General features: G+C 37.2%; 5 protein-coding genes across 13 annotated transcripts; 3 read left to right on the forward strand and 2 right to left on the reverse strand.

Moving 5' to 3' along the window:
- Positions 1-76: 76 nt before the first annotated feature.
- LOC104773378 (valine--tRNA ligase, mitochondrial 1) lies at positions 77-6,371 on the reverse strand. The gene is made up of 21 exons (XM_087508487.1): positions 6,153-6,371; positions 5,990-6,055; positions 5,409-5,471; positions 5,102-5,280; positions 4,926-4,998; positions 4,686-4,751; positions 4,520-4,603; positions 4,317-4,394; positions 4,145-4,228; positions 3,897-3,976; positions 3,680-3,737; positions 3,303-3,605; positions 3,038-3,208; positions 2,705-2,904; positions 2,189-2,591; positions 1,830-2,081; positions 1,243-1,743; positions 1,059-1,165; positions 826-925; positions 597-745; positions 77-492 (listed from the first exon to the last, which is right to left on the reverse strand). The coding sequence occupies exons 1-21, from the start codon at positions 6,282-6,284 to the stop codon at positions 327-329; spliced, it is 3,315 nt and encodes a 1,104-aa protein (XP_087364613.1). The 5' UTR covers positions 6,285-6,371; the 3' UTR covers positions 77-326.
- A 152-nt stretch (positions 6,372-6,523) lies between these two features.
- On the reverse strand, positions 6,524-8,674 carry LOC104773389 (uncharacterized). Its single transcript, XM_010497992.3, has 6 exons — positions 8,153-8,674; positions 7,864-7,929; positions 7,418-7,492; positions 7,188-7,317; positions 6,973-7,098; positions 6,524-6,871 (listed from the first exon to the last, which is right to left on the reverse strand). Exons 1-6 carry the CDS (start codon positions 8,311-8,313, stop codon positions 6,728-6,730), a joined length of 702 nt encoding a protein of 233 aa, XP_010496294.1. The 5' UTR covers positions 8,314-8,674; the 3' UTR covers positions 6,524-6,727.
- Positions 8,675-9,634: 960 nt separating this feature from the next.
- Positions 9,635-10,455, forward strand: LOC147946626 (uncharacterized). Its single transcript, XM_087507193.1, has 3 exons — positions 9,635-9,704; positions 9,770-10,053; positions 10,165-10,455. Exons 1-3 carry the CDS (start codon positions 9,635-9,637, stop codon positions 10,453-10,455), a joined length of 645 nt encoding a protein of 214 aa, XP_087363319.1.
- Positions 10,456-13,111: 2,656 nt separating this feature from the next.
- Positions 13,112-14,793, forward strand: LOC104773397 (uncharacterized). The gene is made up of 5 exons (XM_010498004.2): positions 13,112-13,253; positions 13,484-13,668; positions 13,793-13,844; positions 14,009-14,101; positions 14,336-14,793. The coding sequence occupies exons 1-5, from the start codon at positions 13,175-13,177 to the stop codon at positions 14,605-14,607; spliced, it is 681 nt and encodes a 226-aa protein (XP_010496306.1). The 5' UTR covers positions 13,112-13,174; the 3' UTR covers positions 14,608-14,793.
- Positions 14,794-16,435: 1,642 nt separating this feature from the next.
- On the forward strand, positions 16,436-20,224 carry LOC104773408 (putative splicing factor 3A subunit 1). Of its 9 annotated transcripts, none has more exons than XR_015595242.1 (5): positions 16,436-16,574; positions 16,783-18,841; positions 18,930-19,767; positions 19,862-19,945; positions 20,046-20,224. XR_015595242.1 is itself a non-coding variant. In XM_010498015.2 (3 exons), the coding sequence occupies exons 2-3, from the start codon at positions 16,787-16,789 to the stop codon at positions 19,188-19,190; spliced, it is 2,316 nt and encodes a 771-aa protein (XP_010496317.2). In that variant the 5' UTR covers positions 16,436-16,574; positions 16,783-16,786; the 3' UTR covers positions 19,191-20,224. The 9 variants fall into 9 exon arrangements, 1 of the variants encoding a protein (XP_010496317.2); XR_015595245.1 differs by having other exon boundaries at positions 18,930-19,532; positions 19,811-19,949; XR_015595243.1 differs by having other exon boundaries at positions 18,930-19,532; positions 19,811-19,945.
- The last annotated feature ends 27 nt before the right edge of the window (positions 20,225-20,251 follow it).

A 20,251-nucleotide genomic window follows, 5' to 3' on the forward strand; every position in this document is an offset into this window, starting at 1 on the left:
AGTCATTGAAAAAATTCTACTGATGCAGACTGGGATGACCCGGTTAACACTACCTAAACCAAAAGCTCAGTGCAAATGAACAAAGAAGAACACTTCCAAGTGGTGTTCACGTTGACCAAAACAAAATCGTGTTTGCAAATGATCTGTTCAAAACTAATCAACAGGTGTTTCTTTTTTAGAGAGATGTGATAAAAATATAGTCAAAACTCAAAAACTAGTTCACAATAACATCAGGTTTTTCTCAACCCTGAGATATTTAGTTTGGCCTTCTCAGACAGAAACTGTGACTTTGTCTCTCATTTCTTCTTCTGTTCCATTTGCTGGTTTCATGAATTGCTTGTTTCTGCAGCAAGACGGGCACTTTCCTTCTCAAAGAAATCGAACTCTTGGAGAATCTTAGCAAGCTTGGTCGCGTTGTCTTCTCTTATATTTGCAGGGACCTTCTCTTCATAAGTTGACACACTCATCATCTTCTGCAACTTCTCCTTTTGTCTGATGAAACAAAAAAATACAAATTTCAAAAGGGGGAAATCTCAGGAAACTAACATGCGATTCAAACATTCTGTTTCGATTCAATTTCGGATCTAGGGACTTACTTTTGTAGCTCACCAAGCTTGTTTCTGATTTTTTCTTTTTCAGCTTCTGTGTTAATCGCTCCATCCACTTTTAGATACACTTTGAGGTTCTCGTTTACCGTCTCAACGGAAGATCCAGGTGGGGCTGCGTGTTCTCCCTTTATAAAAACCTGTACCAAATCCCCATAGCAACTCGGATAAGATACACGAAACAATAGAGTAAGAAAGAAACTGAAGATAGATTTTTTACCTCTAAGGATGATAAATTTGCAAGGGTTCTGATCTCCAACTCGTGAGATTTTACCATTTCAGATGTTAAGTTGTTTTCACACAGAGCAAAAGCAGGTAACCTGAGAAAACGTACACAATGTTAAAAGTAACCTTTATATTCCGTTTTAGTGACAGTATATTCGAAAAAATGAATGATGGATATGACATGTCTCAAAGTGCTCCTTGAATGGGATTTTAATCATATACACGAACCTTTCATTTTTCTGTTTCTCCAGCAACCCTGCTCTGAGTGCCCTCATGCATTTCACAGTCGCGAGAACAGTTTCCATTTCACTCTCCACTTTCTCATTTGTCCAATTCTAGGTTCATGACATCAGAAGAAAAGAGTTAGAAACCCCAACAAATTATGACAAGTTACTAAGAAAATCTTACTGACCTCTATAGCAGTTGGGTAGTCACATATCATTATAGACGCCTTTCTTTCAGTGTCTTTGGGTGAGGGAAGCCGTTGCCATAGCTCTTCAGTAACAAAAGGCATAAGTGGGTGAAGAAGTCTCAAGCCAGTCTCCAGACTTATCCAGAGAGCATGTTGTGCATGAGCCCTCTCTGAAGCAAAGATTGGGTTGTCACCAGCAAAATAAGGCTTGATTGCTTCAATGTACACGTCACAGAATTGGTATTGCCACCATGCATATACTGTGTTGGCTGCATCCGAGAACTCAAATGCCTCCAGTGAGTCCACTGTCTTTGATATTGCCTTATTTAGAACAGAGAGAATCCATTTGCAGCTGAACGGCATGGTTTCAGGGCTTAGAGTCTGCGGAGGGGTATAATCATCGCCCAGCTTCATCATCGCAAATCTGACGGCGTTCCATAGTTTATTACACCATTGACGGTAACCAACAACTCGGAGGATGTCCAAGTTAATTTTATCAGACTAGAAAAGAATCAAGAGTAGAGCAATTTTTAGTTTATAGAATATACATCGAAGGAGTTTGTTAGAGATTTGGCAATAAATAGTACCTGAGCAGTGTAAGAGACAAGCGCAAACCGAAGAGCGTCAGTGCCACATTCAGGGATACCATTTGGAAAGTCCTTCACTTGTCCTTCTTTGGCAACAACCAGCTCTCTTGGATCCAAGTTACCTTCTTCTAATCTCTTATGCAGACCTTCAAGAGTTACTCCGTTTATTACTTCAAGCGGATCAATGACGTTTCCAAGAGATTTCGACATCTTACGCCCATGAGCATCACGTATCATAGGATGCAAATAAACCTATAGCAACGACAAGAAATGTTTTTTGCATATAAGTACTGGTCACAAAGTAATACTTGCGGCTAAAAGGAAGGAGGATCTTTGTTTGACTAAAAGATCATACGTACCTTGCTGAATGGAACCTCACTACCTAATTTCATTCCCATCATAACCATACGAGCAACCCAAAAAAAGAGAATATCATGTCCAGTTTCAAGAACGGAAGTTGGATAGAAGGCTTTGAAGTCGTCAGATTCATCTGGCCATCCCAGAAAAGATAATGGAGCGAGCCCAGAAGAAAACCATGTATCAAGTACATCAGGATCTTGAGTGAGTTCAAACTTCTTCCCAGCAAATTTCTGAGCAGCCTCTTTTCGAGCTTCTTCTTCGGTTCTAGCAACAACCCAATGGTCATTGTACGCACCAACTTCCTTCAGCTGATCTCCCTCTAGAGTGGCATACCATGCTGGTATTCTGTGGCCCCACCAAAGCTGTCTCGAAATACACCAGTCACGGATGTTCTCTAACCATCTGTAAGGTTGTGATTGTCAATAGATTGTGTAGTGACATCTTAAACAGCTATCACAGCTTATCCATATAATGATGCAACAAGAATGATAATAGATGGGGTAAATAAAAGAAACCTTCTCCATTCTGCTGTGTACTGCTTTGGTATGAACTCGAGCTTCTTGTTTTCATCAGTGATGGCAACATCAAGAGCCTCCTTTCCAATCATGCTGCAATTAACATACCACTGAGGCTTTATCATAGGTTCGATAACATCACTGGTTCTTGAGCAAAGTCCAAGCCTCATTTCATTGTTTTTGGCACCTCTGTACAGCCCCTGAGTAATATTTAGACAAAATAGTTAAGTTCTGCAAGACACTTACAAGAAACCACCAGGTTGTAATATCTTCTCAAACCAACAATCGATAATAATGTCTTTTTGTAAGTTATATGAAGAGTAACAGAATTACATGCTTCTGCAGAGCTTCAACAACTGCCTCACGAGCTGCAAAGCGTGGCATCCCTGTGAAGTCAGACCCGCCATTTGTGTTGATTTTTCCATCATCAGTGAATATGTTTATAAATTCCAGCTTGTGGCGCTTTCCAACCTCACAATCATTGGGGTCATGGGCAGGAGTAATCTACAAGAGACGAATAAACCAACTTTCACACAAGGAAAATTACTAAAAGCGGCAGAAACATAGAATTCAAATATATAAGAGAGAGCCTGTGTACCTTAACACAACCAGTACCAAAATTTGGATCAACAAGTATTCCATCACAGATAATTGGTAACTTCCGTCCATTAAATGGGTGCACAGCAAATTTCCCATGAAGATGCTTGTATCTTGCATCATCAGGATGAACAGCAATAGCAGTATCCCCAAGCATCGTTTCCACCCTGGTAGTGGCAACAACAACCTCGCCCAAGCCTCCTTCCAGAGGGTAAGCAAACGAAGTAAGAAGACCGAACTCAACTGGCTTCTCATAGCCAGGAACTTTTAGTAGTGTTCTTTCTTTGACGTCGATATACTCAACCTACAGATATTAGACACTCTGCATAAAGAGGATGCCGTCCAGTAATCATAGTCTCACAGTTGCTGCTGACTTACCTCAACATCAGATATGGCTGTCCTCAAAACACAATCCCAATTAACAAGCCGAATATCCCTGCACAAGTCATGGTATGCCTTCAGTTCAGTTAAATGTGCTTTCTTTTAACAAGGTAACTGAATAACGTAATTGAGTACAATATTCCTGTTTCCATGTATCCTTTACAACAGTAGTTCGATAGCTTGCATTAAATAACAACGTCAGACTTAAACATACCTATAGATAAGCCCTTCCTTATATAACCGTACAAAGGCCTCATTGACAGCTTTTGATCTTTGCTCATCCAGCGTAAAACACTAGATTTTACAGGCAGAAACATATCAGTAAGATGGAGGGAGAGCCCAGGGACACAGGTTAAGATAAAAAGTTCATATACATCTAAGGTCATCTAGCAGCGAATTAAGTTGAATATAGCCAATTTCTATAGCATATGTCTGAGAAAGGTCAGATCACTGAATTTTTACCTCACGAGACCAATCGAGAGAAGCTCCTAGGCAGCGTAGTTGGTTTAGAATTGTACCGCCGGACTGGTTCTTCCACTTCCACACCTTTTCACAATCACAAGCAACACAGGAGAATTCTTCAACAATGAAAAAAGGAAAATGTTTAATGAGCATACATTTATTTTCAACTTACTTCCTTAATGAACTCTCCACGGCCAACGTCATGCCTATTCATTCCTCTTTCACGCATGATATTCTTCTCAACCACAACCTAGAATGAACACTCAAGCAAAGAATATGATACAATGTAAAAATAAAATTACAAGCATGCAGCCAAAAGGGGATTCGCTCTAGACGGCAAATTATTTTAATATCAGACATGAGATAGGGACAAACCTGTGTAGCTATACCAGCATGGTCAACCCCAGGTACCCACAAAGCATTATACCCAGACATTCTCTTCCAACGAATAATTGTATCCTGCATCAGCAAATTTTTAGTCGCTGATCATCGGGAGGAACAGTAGACAAAATAACAGCACCAAACAATGTGCTAATGAAACCTCAATTGCAGTTGTTAATGCATGGCCAATATGCAAGGCTCCAGTCACATTTGGAGGAGGAAGAACCTGCAAAATCAATCAAAGGATTATAGAAACTATAATTAAAAACAGTACTAACAATTTCAGAAGCTCAAAATTCTTCTCAACTGAATCGGGTTGACAAATAAATTATTCGAGAAGACAATAAAAAAGAAAGTTGAATCCAGAACGAATGAATTTAAGAACTGGATAAGGCCTTACCATAACAAAGGATGGCTTGGAACTCTTATTATCCGCCTTAAAAAGGTCAGATTTTTCCCACCAAGCATACCATCTGACCCAATAATTACAGAATAACACAGCATTATCTAAAGGAAGTTTTGTATTTGATTGAACACGCTCAAATTACTGTCAAAGAAAAAGCTCTACACACTTACGATTTCTCTACGGCAGCAGGACTGTATTGTTTGGCCATCTGTGAAGAAAGCTTTTTCCTCTCACCAAGAGGAGTTTCAGGATCCACAAAATCCTCAGGATTCTCTTCTGACGCATCCCGTTTGGAACTCTTCTTTGCACTCTTTTTAGGGACATTGGTTCCATCTTTGGCCTGTTTTGCCTACACGAGAGAAGCAGACCATGATAAAATTTTCTAGTTACAGGGATAGTTAAGGATTTGACTCGCACGTTATACAAAAACATGTAGCAGGAACCCGAAACGCATAATTGGGGTTTCTCAGAGATTACCTTCAGTTCTGCCAGCCTCGCTTTCTCCAAAGCTTTTTGCTTCTTCAACTCCTTTTCTTTATTCTACAAAAAAAATATTTAACAGATTACTTTTAAAGTTGATATTACACTGGAAATAAATAATAATTGAAGTCCAACACGGTATAATGAAATCAATAAGATTTTACAAAAGCAAAAACCAAAATAATATTCACCTAACTACTAACTCTCACGACAGGAAAACAAAAAAGGAAGCGTAAGGCAGTGCATTCAAAAGTACCAAAAGAAGCAACACCATGATTATAAGAATTTGTTGCAAGTGTACTTAAACTATTAACTTATAAAATGTAAAACACTTCTTCGGGCTTCTCTAACTCTTCAATCTTAAAAACAACTTAGGCATTTCTATCTGTCTACGACTCTCACCAATCCATTTTCCAATTAGGCATTTCCATATGAAAACATTACTCACTACAGCTAATTGTATTACTATCGAATCGCTATACGCACAACCTTGATTGAACAACAATCTCAACCACAATCGTCTATGAGATTCTAATTGTTAAAATCAAGAGAAAAACAAAAAAAAACAGAAGTCAAACCTTCTCTTCCTTCTTCTTCTTCCGCTCAAGCTCCTCCTCTGTAAGGATCTTCTTCTCTGATTCGGACTGCGAATTAAGAAAACAAACAGTCAATTCTCAGAAGAATTTCGAATTCCGGTGATAATCAACGACAGTGTAAAAGACAATCGGAATACAAGCGTACCATGATTCTGGAACCGTGAAACGGACGCAGTAGCTGATTCGTAAACGCCGGAGATAAGAAGCTGGGGTGGTGATGAGAACGTGCACAAGATACAAATAACGGCTTAGCTCTTCTGAGGAAGAGCAGTGACATAGACAGCAACAAAAACCTGCTAGGGCTTATTGAATTTGCTTATTTTGACAGTATCGAACCAAAATAAAATAAAAAAAGTGAACCGGAAAAATAAATAATGATCTGGGTTTGTAAAATAAGTCGGTTATTTTAGTTTTCGGCCCAGTGGGCTTACAAAGATCCACTGAAGAGGAGATGTGGCGTTGTTGACCGTTGACGAATCAACGAATGTGACTTCTTCTCAAGTTATGTAAGAGATGTGTAAAAACTAAAAAGTACATTACTTACTGAAACCAAACAGTCAATAAAAAATTCCTTGTGACTAAAAAAAAACCAGAGACATGGTTTGGTCTGGCTGGTTATTCACAACATCTTGTTTAAGATTTAACTCTCTTAAAACCATAAAGATCACTTGGGATGAAGAAGAAAGGATTCAAAAACGGTTTTTATGGTGTGAGAGTGACTCAGCTAATGATCATCTTGTTGAAGAATTCAGCTTGCTCAGGGAAGAATTCCAAAAGCTCGTCTTTGGTTACCCACACAAAATCCTCGCAGTTGCTTATGTTGTATTTTGATGCTGCTACTACACTGCATTTGAAGAAGAACCTCTACACAACATCAAAGAGGAAAAGAACCAAACAAAAAATCCATTAACTTCGATACTTAGATGAGACCTATAAATCTCTCGAGCTTTGTTCTTAGTTATTACCTTGTAAGATGGCAAATCAGGTGTTTCTTCTGTAGGTTGTATAGCCATGTGAGCCATTGGAGCATTTCCAACAAAGTATGTGTGAGTGAGGTCTCCTAAGACTGACTTCAAAGCGGATTCTGCGCACTGCAAATACCAAATTTACATAACAACAGTAAGCAGCGGAAAGATTTCTCATGGTGTTAGGGATAAAAGTAGAGGCATCAAACAATCACCTTGCGAAGAGTTGGCTCGGAATCGTAGACTTTCTCAGGGAAATGCCAGACGGGTTTGTCACTAGTAGCTCCAAACGGCTTGCCGAAGATGAGAAGATACAACTTTTTGTCTAGAGCTCTATATAATGACCTATATAATAGCAGCAATTTTTCCAAAAGTAACTATCAATCTTCAATCGAAGAGAGAAACACAACACCGCAAGAAACATAAAGAGGTGCGAACAACTTACTTCCTATCATTTTTCTTGTCAGCCTCTGTAATTCTAGGAGCAGGTACATAGTCCATTTGGTATTCACCCTTGGCTCTGTATTCACGCATCAAAAGATCAACCAAAAGACAAATTTAAAATTTCATGGAGAAGTCACAGAACCGTCACTACACTTGGAACAGATTTAAAATGAGCAAAAAAAATAGTCAGAGAACCTTCGCTATACATCTACGAGCATACAACAGTTCTTAACTTTCACTACAGTCAAAGTACTGCTGCTCAGGTTACTCCAATACTAAGCACATGTAACTTACAGAGCCATAAAGAAAAACGCCGATCTTACAATTCCTAGCTATATTCATAACGAAGATGGCCCAAAGTTAAATGAACAAGAAGCCGTTGAATAGAGTATAAGCTTGGAGGCATCAAGATATAAACAAAGATCGACAAAAATCAGAAACTTTTACCTGTTCTTAGCAATGTCCAAGAACTCATCTGGATATCTACGACGAAACTGCTGTTGCCAATTGAATCTGCAACAGATCAACCAAATCAAGACAAAATGTTTCCAGTAATCAAAATCAGGTGAACTATACTGTAAAAATTAAAACTTTCACTGCTCAATGACTCAAAAACATTTCTTTGACTCACATAACTGTACTTATTCCCCATGTTCTCTCGATTTCTCATCATTCTACAACCAAAATATAAAAAAAAGCACAGAACACAAGCAACAATGAGAGAGGGCTTTTTTACTTGAACTCCTGGAAAGCGTAAACAGCAGGATCCGGTCTGGGTATGACAACACGCAATCTCTCAAAAAGCACCGAAGCTACGATCTTATCAGAGCTCGTGCAAAACCCTCGCCTGCTCTCCAAGAGAGGCTTAGCTAGTAACCGCAACGATGATCTCTGCATTTCTCAATCTCAACCCAGAAAACGAAATCGGATTTGGCTAGTGAAAGAGAGAGTGAACGCCGGCGCTTTGAGCCTGAGGGTTTTTCGATGATACTCAATCCCCCACTTCAGGTAAAACCACCAATTCGACGGGATGAACAAACAAAAAAATAATTGGTTTACATAACCAGACAGAACCAGAATCCGGTTTGTTTTAATTAAATTGGATCTACATACATGGCCAAACTAAACCATGTGATCCGGTTTGCTCTAATACACTTTGATTACATGGTCAGACTAACTAAACCATGTAATTAAAAACTCGATGTGACTAATTCAATTAGCCTAATTCAAAAGGATTACAGACAATACACACTTTACTGAACAACAACAAATCTATCAATCCCTCTATGTACATGGTCTTCTTGCGAGAACAACGCAGACAAGTCGAGAACTATACAGAAGAACGGTCCGTGACAACACTTTCTAATCGATTCTTTTAAAAATTTAAGCATTTGTGTTTTTGTTTAAGTGTAGCCCTTGACTTTTTTACAATGGGCCCGGTAGATATTCAAAAAGTAAACTAATCAAATGGGTCCAAGTTATTATAGCAACAGACAAAATCTTCGACTGAGGCCAAACCTGAGCTTCAATCATCACCGTTTGATTCACCATAATTACCCATCGGCGATCGCAAACCGTCCAATGTACAACCGAACAAAAAAACCATGCAAAGACAAATTATATTGCACAGCTTTGGTAATCACAAAAGTTTCCTAATCTGTTTATATGAATAATACTACTGTATAAATTTATAGAGGTATCAATCAATTGATAGCAGTCTGATTTTTCGTTTGAGTGTTTTGTTTTTATCACAACTCGCTTAGTACGTTTTTTTTATCGCAGTCTGAAGTTTCTGGAAAGTAGAATGAGATTCTGACTAAATATTGTTTCAACTAATTATTACTATTTTGTTTGTTCGAACCTCGACGTGTCAATGTATATACTCTATCAAAAAAACAAAAAACAAAAACTACTTGGCTAAAATCTACCCCCACTAAATGGTTTCTGTTTAACCAAATATATAATTGATATATATATATATATATATATAATCTCAGGATTCTCTAACAACAAATATATATATATATATATATATATATATTTTTAAATCTACTCGGACCCATACGAAAGTAAAGAGGATTATATATCATTATCATGGATCAGTCATACCGTTTGAAATTTCGAAATTGTATCTAATACTAAATATTGGATACCAGAAGGTAACAACTTCTGCGACTTCGTGACTCTCCTATCCGTTTCCTACGCTGTCATGTAAGGAATGGCAAGCAGACCAGCTTCTGATATGACTATTGGACACCATTTGGCCAACTCATTCATTTTTTCGGAAAGTCTGGACCGGCTCAAACTGGTATCCCGCTAAATGCAACTGTAGCCCATGCATGTTCTCCTTCAGGCTGGAGATTGCGACCCTCCCGGTCACCGCAAGCGGAACAACTGCAAGTTCACCTCACGACTATTACCTCTCCAGCCGTTTGCCCTGACACAGATTCTTTTCTATGGAGCATCGACGGTGATGAGAAAGACTTCTTCAGCGCAAAACAAACTTGGGAAGCGTTGCGACAGCGCTCAACCCCTCTCAACTGGGCAAAACAAGTATGGTTTAAAGGCGCTACTCCAAGGCATGCGTTTTTGTTCTGGCTAACGCATCTTGATAGACTTCCTACCCGTACCCGACTGGTAAGCTGGGGAATGCAGGTAACAACTTCTTGCTGCATTTGTGGACTTCGACCAGAAACTCGGGATCACCTTTTTCTAAGCTGTGATTACAGTGAGGAACTCTGGATGCAGACAACAAGAAGACTAGGTTACAGGCCATTCGTCTTCCACACTTGGGAAGCGTTTTCAGCCTGGTTAGACTCTACTGATGCTACCTCTACCACTACCCTCAGAAGGCTAGTTGCACATGTGGTCATCTACACCATTTGGTCGGAGAGAAACAACAGGCTTCATAACAACATCACCACGCCACCGCACGTGATGTTCAAGGTACTGGATAGAGGAATTAGAGACGCGATCCTTGCAAGGAGCCACAGGAAACTCTTCAAACACCTCCTGCGAGACTGGCTAAGGCTTGTGTAATGCTGACTACAGTTCTAGACAGTATTCTCTTAACGTGATAGCCCTTGATTTTATTTTTTTTGGCAAAGCCTATCGGCTGTGTAAAGTTATTGTAGCTGCTACAATTCATTTTCTTTAGTGAAAATTCACAAATTTTCAAAAAAAAAATACTAAATATTGGATGTCGTATTGGTAATGTTTCCAGTCGTGCTACATATAACATACTTAAGAACGTATGAAAAGGAAATGGGAGGTTTATAGCTAGTTATAGTTTAGAAACTTAACCATTTATATTCATCCACCGCTTAGTTCAAAACTTCAAATAAAGCACTATGTGAAAGAGACGAAGGTTGATCAACTTATGTGGTTAGTCATGCAGAATATGAAAATCTTGTAACCAAAAAACATAGAAGTTGTAAACTGAAAAGGTATCATCACAATTAATTGTCAAGAAAACCATGTAAGTTGCGAATTTGCAATCATCAAATTTGACCAGTGTATATTGTAGTAATTTGTAGAAGGCCTCGCTCAGTATGTGTGTACAAGTGTTGGACCATTCAAACCCGAATTTTAAAGAAGAAGACCCCACAAATGATACGGCTGCAATCTTTCTAATTTTTCCATTTGGGTCCCGCCGGCATGCATACATTCGTCCCCACTGAAAATTCGTATGCCGGCTACATGCATTGCAATCGAGAGAAAAAGCCATTCTATATATATCTTTTGTCCCATTAATAAGTCGTATAGAAAAATAGGGTAAACTACAAATGCCAAGTAATTTTCTCTTTTTGTTTGACCAAAAAAAAGAAGTGATCATATTGGATTACAAGTTTAATCTAGATAAACTGAAAACATTTCCAATAAACTATAGTTTCTCAATTTATCATCAAATGTTAGTCGACTTAGTCATTTTTGTGGCACAAGTCGACTTAGTAACTATGATTGCGTTGCGTTGTCCTATATTCTCATCAATAGAAATACATGGTACACAAATGACAAATAATATAACAAAAATTGAAACGAAAGGTAGGTAATGATGGAGTAAACGTGATAGGATATGACATGACCCCACGAAGGGGAAGAATTGAAAGTTATATAAATCTAAGGGATAAAGTACCTAATAATAGAATAACAGGTTGTTCCCCAAATCAGAAAGCAAAAATTTGCTTTGAAGAATATATACATTAGGGAGATAAAGCTGCAAAATTTGAATTTTTCTTCACTTTGAACTGTTTTTTTTCGTTAACATGCATGACTTTGATAAACCAGCTTACCTTCGTAGTTCGTACATCTCCTTCGATGTGTTTATTACATGTTTCTTTACAATGTAAACATTTGACATCAATACAAAATGAATTCTGTGTAGAAAGTTTTGGTTTTGTAAGCAGAATATATATGGTTGAATGTAGGATTACTGCAACGAAGTTTCACATTTCAGTATTTCACTTATGTTAATTATTGGTACAATACTAAATTATTAATATAGAAAATAAAAAATATTTATCGCTTTTGATCGACTTTTTTTTTTTTTTGCTTACTGATCCTTATAATTGTTAAACAACTTAAACCCGTTTTGTTTTAACCATGTTTCAAGTGTGTACGTATATTTCGTCTATGTAGTCTGTACACTATTAATTTGGTTAGTTGTGTAAAGTCTTATACATTCACTAGCTATTAGACTAGCTAACTCAAAGTGGAAATTAGGAAATTTATTATAATTGGCGATAAGCAGCTTACTCGTTAGAAACCCATCACATATATGATTATTGATGATTTTATCATTCATGTAGCACATGTACAAACCACAAATAAATATCGTCATTTGTTGTACCAACACATATAACACTACTCTGTCTACTCAATCAGGTGATATAGCGTGCATCCACCATTTTCTCTCTCTTCCATGGGTAACATGCATGATCAGCATTAGAACATAGACATCATGATGATATTTTCATCGCCTTTAGCCATTATTCAGTCCCCCCATTTACCTAACCCCACTCAGAATTCAAAACTTTGTTTACATTTGTTCCATTTCTGTTTTACACTTTGGTCAATATCAATTTATTTTCCATAGACATATAGTTTGTCTTTTGTACACCACCTTCTCATTTATATATTATTGACAAAGCTTGTAACGTGGTACCCGAATAATTCTAAGAAAAGTATTCACAGTCTACGTAAATACTTCTGCACTCAACTATCTTTCTATAGTAAATATGGACATTTTCTTAGACATGTAATAAAACTATTAACATTATTCCATAGCTCCAACTGTGCATATCAAATTAATTTTCAAAACCGAATGGGAGATTCGTTTGCTTAACATATGTTCTTGTAATGGTGGAGTAACAAAATCGATATTTAAAATTTTGAATTCTTGTAAGAAATGCGGTTAAAAAATGGACATATGATCACCATCTCACAAATAACCCATGAATATTTATATTACTTTGTATGAAATAAATCCTGATGGACACACACTATCCACCCATTATGATCTCTTTATCTTTTCTTTACAGTTGACTGTATTGAGTACTAAGTTTTCTCCTTCCAAATTTCTTCACTTCTTTAGTTATTTTTCTCTTTTCTCTTTTTTCATTTTCATGCTTTATTTGGATGATTTAAATTTATTTTAACTTTTTACTCACAACCCACCAAGATAAATAGGTAGCCACATGGTCTCCCCTTAATTCAACACATTCAGAGTCAAATCCACAAATCATTACAAAAAAAAAAAATGAGTGAGCTTTCCTACTCTCTCCCCTCTTGGGATCTCCATAACCTTGGATCACTCTTCAACCAAAACTTCAATCTGGGTATAGAAAACCACATATATATTACTGATCTCTTATGTATAAATATGTTAATATTTGTTGGTAATTTTCGTGCAATCAAAACTATATATGAATTCTTTTTAGTTTTTTATTCTTTTGTTGGAAAGATCATGAATGTATTTGTGCTTAGTAATTCAAGAAATTTTCATTAAAAATATACCCACACAAGTATTAATGGAAGGAATTTGGTCATGCAATGTACTTGTATATAGATGCATGGGGGCTCATTGATGAATCGCCGGAGCATATATTATGTTCGCCGGAGATGGATATCGGGGACGTTTCCACCGGATACCTTGAAGACGCACTAGTCGAGTTAAGTGGGAGAAGCAAACGGAGACGTCTCTCGTTCAACGGCGCCGAGTACAAACCAAATAACGATTTAGACCATTCTCAGGTTTTTATATATAATTACAACTCTGTTTTTTTTTCTCATTATAGTCATTTACATAATCATTCGCTATTTCTTTTTGTTTTTAGTATGAAACTGAGTTGGTTAATCGTGGTATACAATAATGCAGAATAATTGGGGCCTGTCTGAGAATTATAGTTGCACGAGTAGTCAGTTTGCAGGTAGACCTACTTCTTTATTATTATCACCCATATTTGTTATTGTACATAAATATTATTTATTATTAAATGAACATAATAGTAATAACTGAATATATATTTTTAATAAATTGAATAATCCTGATGAATAAATTCTCATTTAACAATTTTTTCTTATAATTGAACAGTTGAATCTCCAAATTTTTCGATCAATAAATGTTCAGGAGAAAAATCGTCAGATTTTTCAAAGAACTCTTTCGAACCATCCTCGACCACGTCAAGTAAGCATTCTGTATTTTCTTCCAAAGTAGTGAATGGGATATTTTTCGTTTGCGTTTAAGAATATTTGACATCAAAGTTTTTGTTTCTAATCACATGCATGTGAAGTATATCTTAGCAAGTATAACCCTAGTTTCCTTTTGGTTGATAGTGGGAAAAAGAACTAGTTGTATCATATTTACTTTCTTAACACTCGGGTCCATATAAACACTTACTTACACACTTGTGCATTACAGAGAAGAACGACAATGACGAGAAGAAGAGTGTGGTGTATCCATTTGGAGTGGTGAAACCAGGTGGTCGAGAAGAAGACGTAACCCTAAATGACATTAACAAGAGGATTCTAATGCCATCTGCTCGGCCGGTTCGACATCCGGTTGGAGACTATGCGTGCCGTCCATGTGTATCTGCAGATGGACCGGGTCTATCAGGCAAAGCCGTAGTTGCTTTCACGAAGATACAAACACTAGGGAGGGGCACAATTACTATCATAAGAACTAAGGGGTGATATATATGTAATGTTGGTAATTAGGCGGGTCGTTATAATCTGTACTATCGAGATGTTGAAAAAAGATTAACCATTGGTTGACATATATATATATATATATTGTTGTATATAGTGAGAAAGATTTATATATGTAATGTATATATATATATATATATATATTAATATATGTGTGTTTTTTCTTTCTAATTCTTCCTTAGAAAAGTATTTAGAAACATTTGCATAAAGAATCATGGTTATCTTAATTAGAAACTTACTAAACCGAAAAAAAACTTAAGAAAACAAAGAAAAACAAATTCTCTTTGTTTTTCCTTTTGAATTATTATGTTTTTTTTTTCTTTCTTTTTATTTGCATGTTCGTGCTTTTTGTTCTTTACCTCTTTTCCCCTTAGCAAACTCTTTTGTTCTTTAATAAAAAAATATTCAGTAGACACCAAATAAATAAACGAAGCGTGAAGAAGAATTATAAATAAAGAAATTAAAGTAAAAGGAAAGAAATTTGTAGAAAAGCAAGTACACACCAAAAGAGAGTATTTACTACCTTATCATGAAATTTACGAAGATGGTTATATGATGATGTTACGCAACAAATCATTGTACTTTCTTACCTATTTGTTCAAAATCTTGATGATTATTGGTTATTAATACCAAACACAGTAAGTACAACAAGGAACGAAAAGAAATAACAAATCAACAAAAATGTATCTAGTTCTTTGTAAATTTCGTAATGGGTAATATGGGAGTGACCGACTGATGGATGAATATAAATTATAGAAACATTATTTTTTATGAATTCATAGTGAACAATCTAAACTAGAGTTTATTTTTAAAATTCGATATGATTTTTCACTTGAACCAAAACTATCAGAGTCATTCATACCAAACAGAATTACATAGTAAATTGATCAAATCTAAATAATTTTTTTTTTTTGAATTAAAAGATTAAACTGAAAAGAAAAGAAAAAAAGAATAAACTGGTATGTTTAGTTTATTGTTTTTAAAAATAAAATATCAATATGCCCTCAGTCAGATGCATGGCGTCATGTTTATGTAATGTTACGTTTGTCGGCATTGTCTGGAAGGGAAGGAAAAATACCAAGCACTCGCTCGTACTCGCTGGTCAGTACTTAGTCGTAATGCTCTTATAACTGTTTAGCATGTGGGAATTTTTTTAAACACATTTCAGGTGGTTACTGACGTGGATTGTTTAACAAATTGTTAATGCTCTCTCTTTTTTGTTTTTTTTTTTTTCTCTATATTTCTTTAAGTTAAATGGAGTATAAGCACTAATTAATTTACCTGTCTTTACCATTATATTTTTCCAAAAGGGACAAAGACCATGGATGCTTTAAACCTTGGTGGGTTGGGTCCATGTCGGTAGACCATGGTTAAATTAAACAATAATATTTTGAATCTTAAGAACAGAGAATTTTGGAATTTGTTAATATTCAGTGATCTTTAAATTAAATATATGAATTACTATATCAAACATATAAAATTAAATAAATGTGTATCTTTAACTTAAATATATTTCCAAATTTTCTGAAACCTAATTTGAAAACAAAATGTCTATTAAAATTTAATTTAAGATAATATACTGAATTAATAAGCCAAAGATTCTAACCTATAAACTTACATAATTTTCTTATTGTATTTACAGATGAATAAATATACAATCCTTAAAAGTAATTTGCCTTTAACAAAAAAAAAAGAAAGAAAAAAGAGAGAAAAAGCCTTTCATGATAATTATAGTAGATATTTTATATTCATGCAGTAATAATGAAGCCTTTCATGATTAAGTCGGTCTAACAATTAACTATGGACCACAATTGTAAGCCCAAGTGAAAAAGCCCATTACATAAACCTATATAAACCTGAATCGTCTTTTACCTCCGTCCTTCGCTTATTCTTCTTCTTCTCCACGCCGAAGTGATTTATTTTGCGGTGGTGCTCTTCCTTACCGGCAAAAGGTACACGATATGCTTTTCTCTTTTAATCCGTATCCTAAGCGTAGTAGTCCTTCACATCGCTGATTACTCTATTTTCCCCTATCGCTATTCATGTTTTTTTACGAATTTTTTTTTTTCCGCTTAATCAATCAATTTTAGAAGATTTGATTAGTTTCCAGTTTCATCAGAATCTGATACCTAATGTTTTCAATTTTTTTGCTGGTTGCAGGAAGATGACGAAGATACTTCCACTAGAGGCTCCTCCTGTTGACGGTAATCTAGGTCCACTTCCTCCGTCGCAACTAACGGAGGAAGAGAAAGAGACGATGCAAGCAGAGGCAGAGCAAAACAATTCAAATCGAGCTCCCGCGTCTGTTTCTACACACACGAAAACTATCGGGATCATTCATCCACCTCCAGACATAAAACCAATCGTCGAGAAAACGGCTCAGTTTGTTGCCAGATACGGGCTGGTGTTTGAAAACAAGGTTAAAGCCGAGAAGGCGGATAAAACTCATTTCAACTTTCTGAAAAGCGATGACCCTTATCATGACTTTTACCGGCACAAGATCACCGAGTACTCTGCTCTGAAACAAGACGGAGCTCAGTTTACTGATTTTGATGATACTACTAAAGATCCTGAACTTGATGCTGTTGTAGCAGATGATGAGTCTGTATCATGTGATGCAAAACCTGACCTGCAGGCTCGATTTAGGGTTCCTTCTAGTAAGCCTTTAGAAGCTCCTGAGCCTCAGAAGTATACAGTTAGACTTCCTGAAGGGATCACGGGTGAGGAGCTTGATATTATTAAGCTCACTGCTCAGTTCGTGGCACGGAACGGGAAGTCGTTTTTAACGGGATTGACTAGTAGAGAGGGCAACAATCTTCAGTTTCAGTTTATGAAGCCAACACATAGCATGTTCACTTTTTTCACTTCTCTGGTTGATGCGTATTCTGAAGTATTATTAAGGCCTCCTAAAGATTTGAAAGAAAAGATGATAAAGAGTGTTGCTAGTTTGACTACTGTTCTTGAGCGTTGCTTGAATCGTCTTGAATGGGATCGTTCTCAGGAGCAACAAAGTAAGAAAGAAGAAGAAGAGAAAGAGAAGGAGAGAGTTCAGATGGCTATGATCGATTGGCATGATTTTGCTGTTGTTGAGTTGATAGATTTTGCTGACGAGGAAGATGAAGATTTGCCACCGTCTATGACACTTGACGAGGTTATAAGGAGGAGCAAAGTATCAGCGATGGAAAAAGATGAAGTTGTTGAGTCTGGAAAGGAGGTAGAAATGGAAATGGATGAAGATGAAGTTCAGTTTGTTGCAGAAGGAATGAGAGCAGCGAACCTGGAAGAGAATGGTTGCTCTGTGCAGATTGAAAATGTACACGGTGAAGAAGCACCTATGAGGATTGTTAAGAACTGGAAGAGGCCAGAAGATAGGATGATTACAGAGAGAGATCCAACTAAAGTTGTTATATCACCAATTACTGGAGAGATGATTCCCATTAACGAGATGTCTGAGCACATGCGGATTTCTCTTATTGATCCTAAGTTCAAAGAGCAGAAGGATCGGATGTTTGCTAAGATTCGTGAGACCACTCTTGCACAAGATGATGAGATTGCTAAAAACATTGTCGGGTTGGCCCGCCTGCGTCCTGATATCTTTGGGACAACTGAAGAAGAAGTCTCGAATGCTGTCAAAGCAGAGATTGAGCAGAAGAAAGATGAGCAACCAAAACAAGTAATATGGGATGGTCACACAGGAAGTATCGGTCGCACAGCTAACCAAGCCTTGACTCAGAACGCTAATGGAGAGGAGCAAGGTGATGGTGTTTATGTATATACTAATAACTTCCCTGGTCCAGCTGCTCTTCCTCCTCCGCCTAATCTTGCCTTGAACCTCCCTCGTCCTCCTCCTACTTTTCAGTACCCTGGTCCACCGAGGCCACTTGTTGTTCCAATGATGCAGCCAATGCAGCCAATGCATCAGCAACACCAGTTCTCGATGCCCGGGCCACTTGGACAACCTTCGATGATGATGAACCAACCACCACAAATGCAGTCTGTTATGCATGTGCCCCCTCCACCGGGATCTCAGTTTCCTCGTATGGAAATTCCTAGACCTTATGGTCAGCTCCCATCGCATTCAATGGGGGTGATGCAGCGACCACCTCTGCCTGGGTTGCTTGCTCCCCCACCACCTCTTCTTGAGGAGCCTGAGCCAAAGAGACAAAAGTTTGACGAGTCATCCCTTGTTCCAGAAGACCAGTTTCTTGCTCAGCATCCGGTAATATGTTTTTTTCAGACTCTTACAGTAATTTTTTAATCCATTTCTTTTTCCTCTGAGTTATCTGACCTGTTTTATATGTTTTCAGGGTTCGGCTACTATCAGGGTTTCTGTGCCAAAAACGGATGATGAGTCCAAAGTCATTGAGATCTCAGTGCAGTCGTTATCCGAAAACGTGGGGAGTTTGAAGGTGAAAATAGCTGGGGAGATAGATATTCCTGCAAACAAACAGAAGTTAAGTGGAAAAGCTGGGTTCTTAAAAGACAACATGTCGCTTGCACATTACAATGTCGGAGCAGGAGAAATCCTAACATTGTCTGCGAGGGATCGTGGTGGGAGAAAGAGATAGAGACCGTTTGGTTGATACAGGGAAATGCTTTTTAATCTCTTAATTCTTGTTCTTTAATAGATGTTTTCTATTGGTTGCCAAAAGTATATGTACTGCTCTCTCGTACTCGTCATATCTCTACTATTACTGGCTTAAGTTTCTTTTGGATTTGCAGCTAGTTTTGAGGCAACAGTTTGCTCTATAATCTTTAAAGAACATATTTGATACTTTGCTTTGTGTGGTCTTCATGTTGTTAAGCTTTTTTTAATTAAATTTTACTTTTTCTCTTCTGTAGGTACCAAATGAGGATGCTGCTTTGCTTGTGTTGTGTCCCACAGGCCACAGGCTGATCATTGTCGCAGGGTAACACACACAATCAGAATACTTAAGATGTTAGTTGAAAGTTGAAACATGGGGAACCTTCTCTAGGATTTAAACATAGGTTCTCTTCTGTTTATTGAAAATGATCTGTTCTGTGTTACGCTGATACCGTGACCTCGAGAGACCCGAACTCTTGTGTCGGCTAAGTTTGTTTACAAACAGGAGTTGAGAGTACAATATGAGCCATGTCCATAATGCTAATAAAAAAATCAACTTTGTAAGATGCTCAGATCAAGTTTTTGATATGGTTCCTCTAAAAGTATACAGTTAGACTTCTTGAAGGGATCCTGAGAGTGCTTGATGTTATCAAGGTCACAGTCCAGTACTAGAGGCAGTGGCGCTTAATGGGTGATCGTTCTTCAAGGGATTGGTCACGACTAGAGAGATTAACAATCGTCGGTTATACTTTACTCATAGAGTGTTAACTTTTTTCACTGATTTGGTTGATGCCGTTATATGGAACTATTATATTAACCCCTCTCCAATATCTTGCAGCTGAATTAGAACAGATCTGAGGAATCATGCTTATGCTTTGTGAATTCTTGCTCATTGGTCTTAACACACCATCATTCAGATGCAAAAGTCTTGTAGATTGCTCATTACTCATAACACCATCATTATGATTGTAGACTTGATTGTCTTGTTATATATATATAAAAAAATTACTTACAGTTCTCTGTTTAGCAAACCACTTTGTCATG

Source organism: Camelina sativa, chromosome 3 (genome assembly GCF_030686135.1).
Source record: "Camelina sativa cultivar CO46 ecotype springtype chromosome 3, ASM3068613v1".
Classification (NCBI taxonomy): Eukaryota; Viridiplantae; Streptophyta; class Magnoliopsida; order Brassicales; family Brassicaceae; genus Camelina; species Camelina sativa.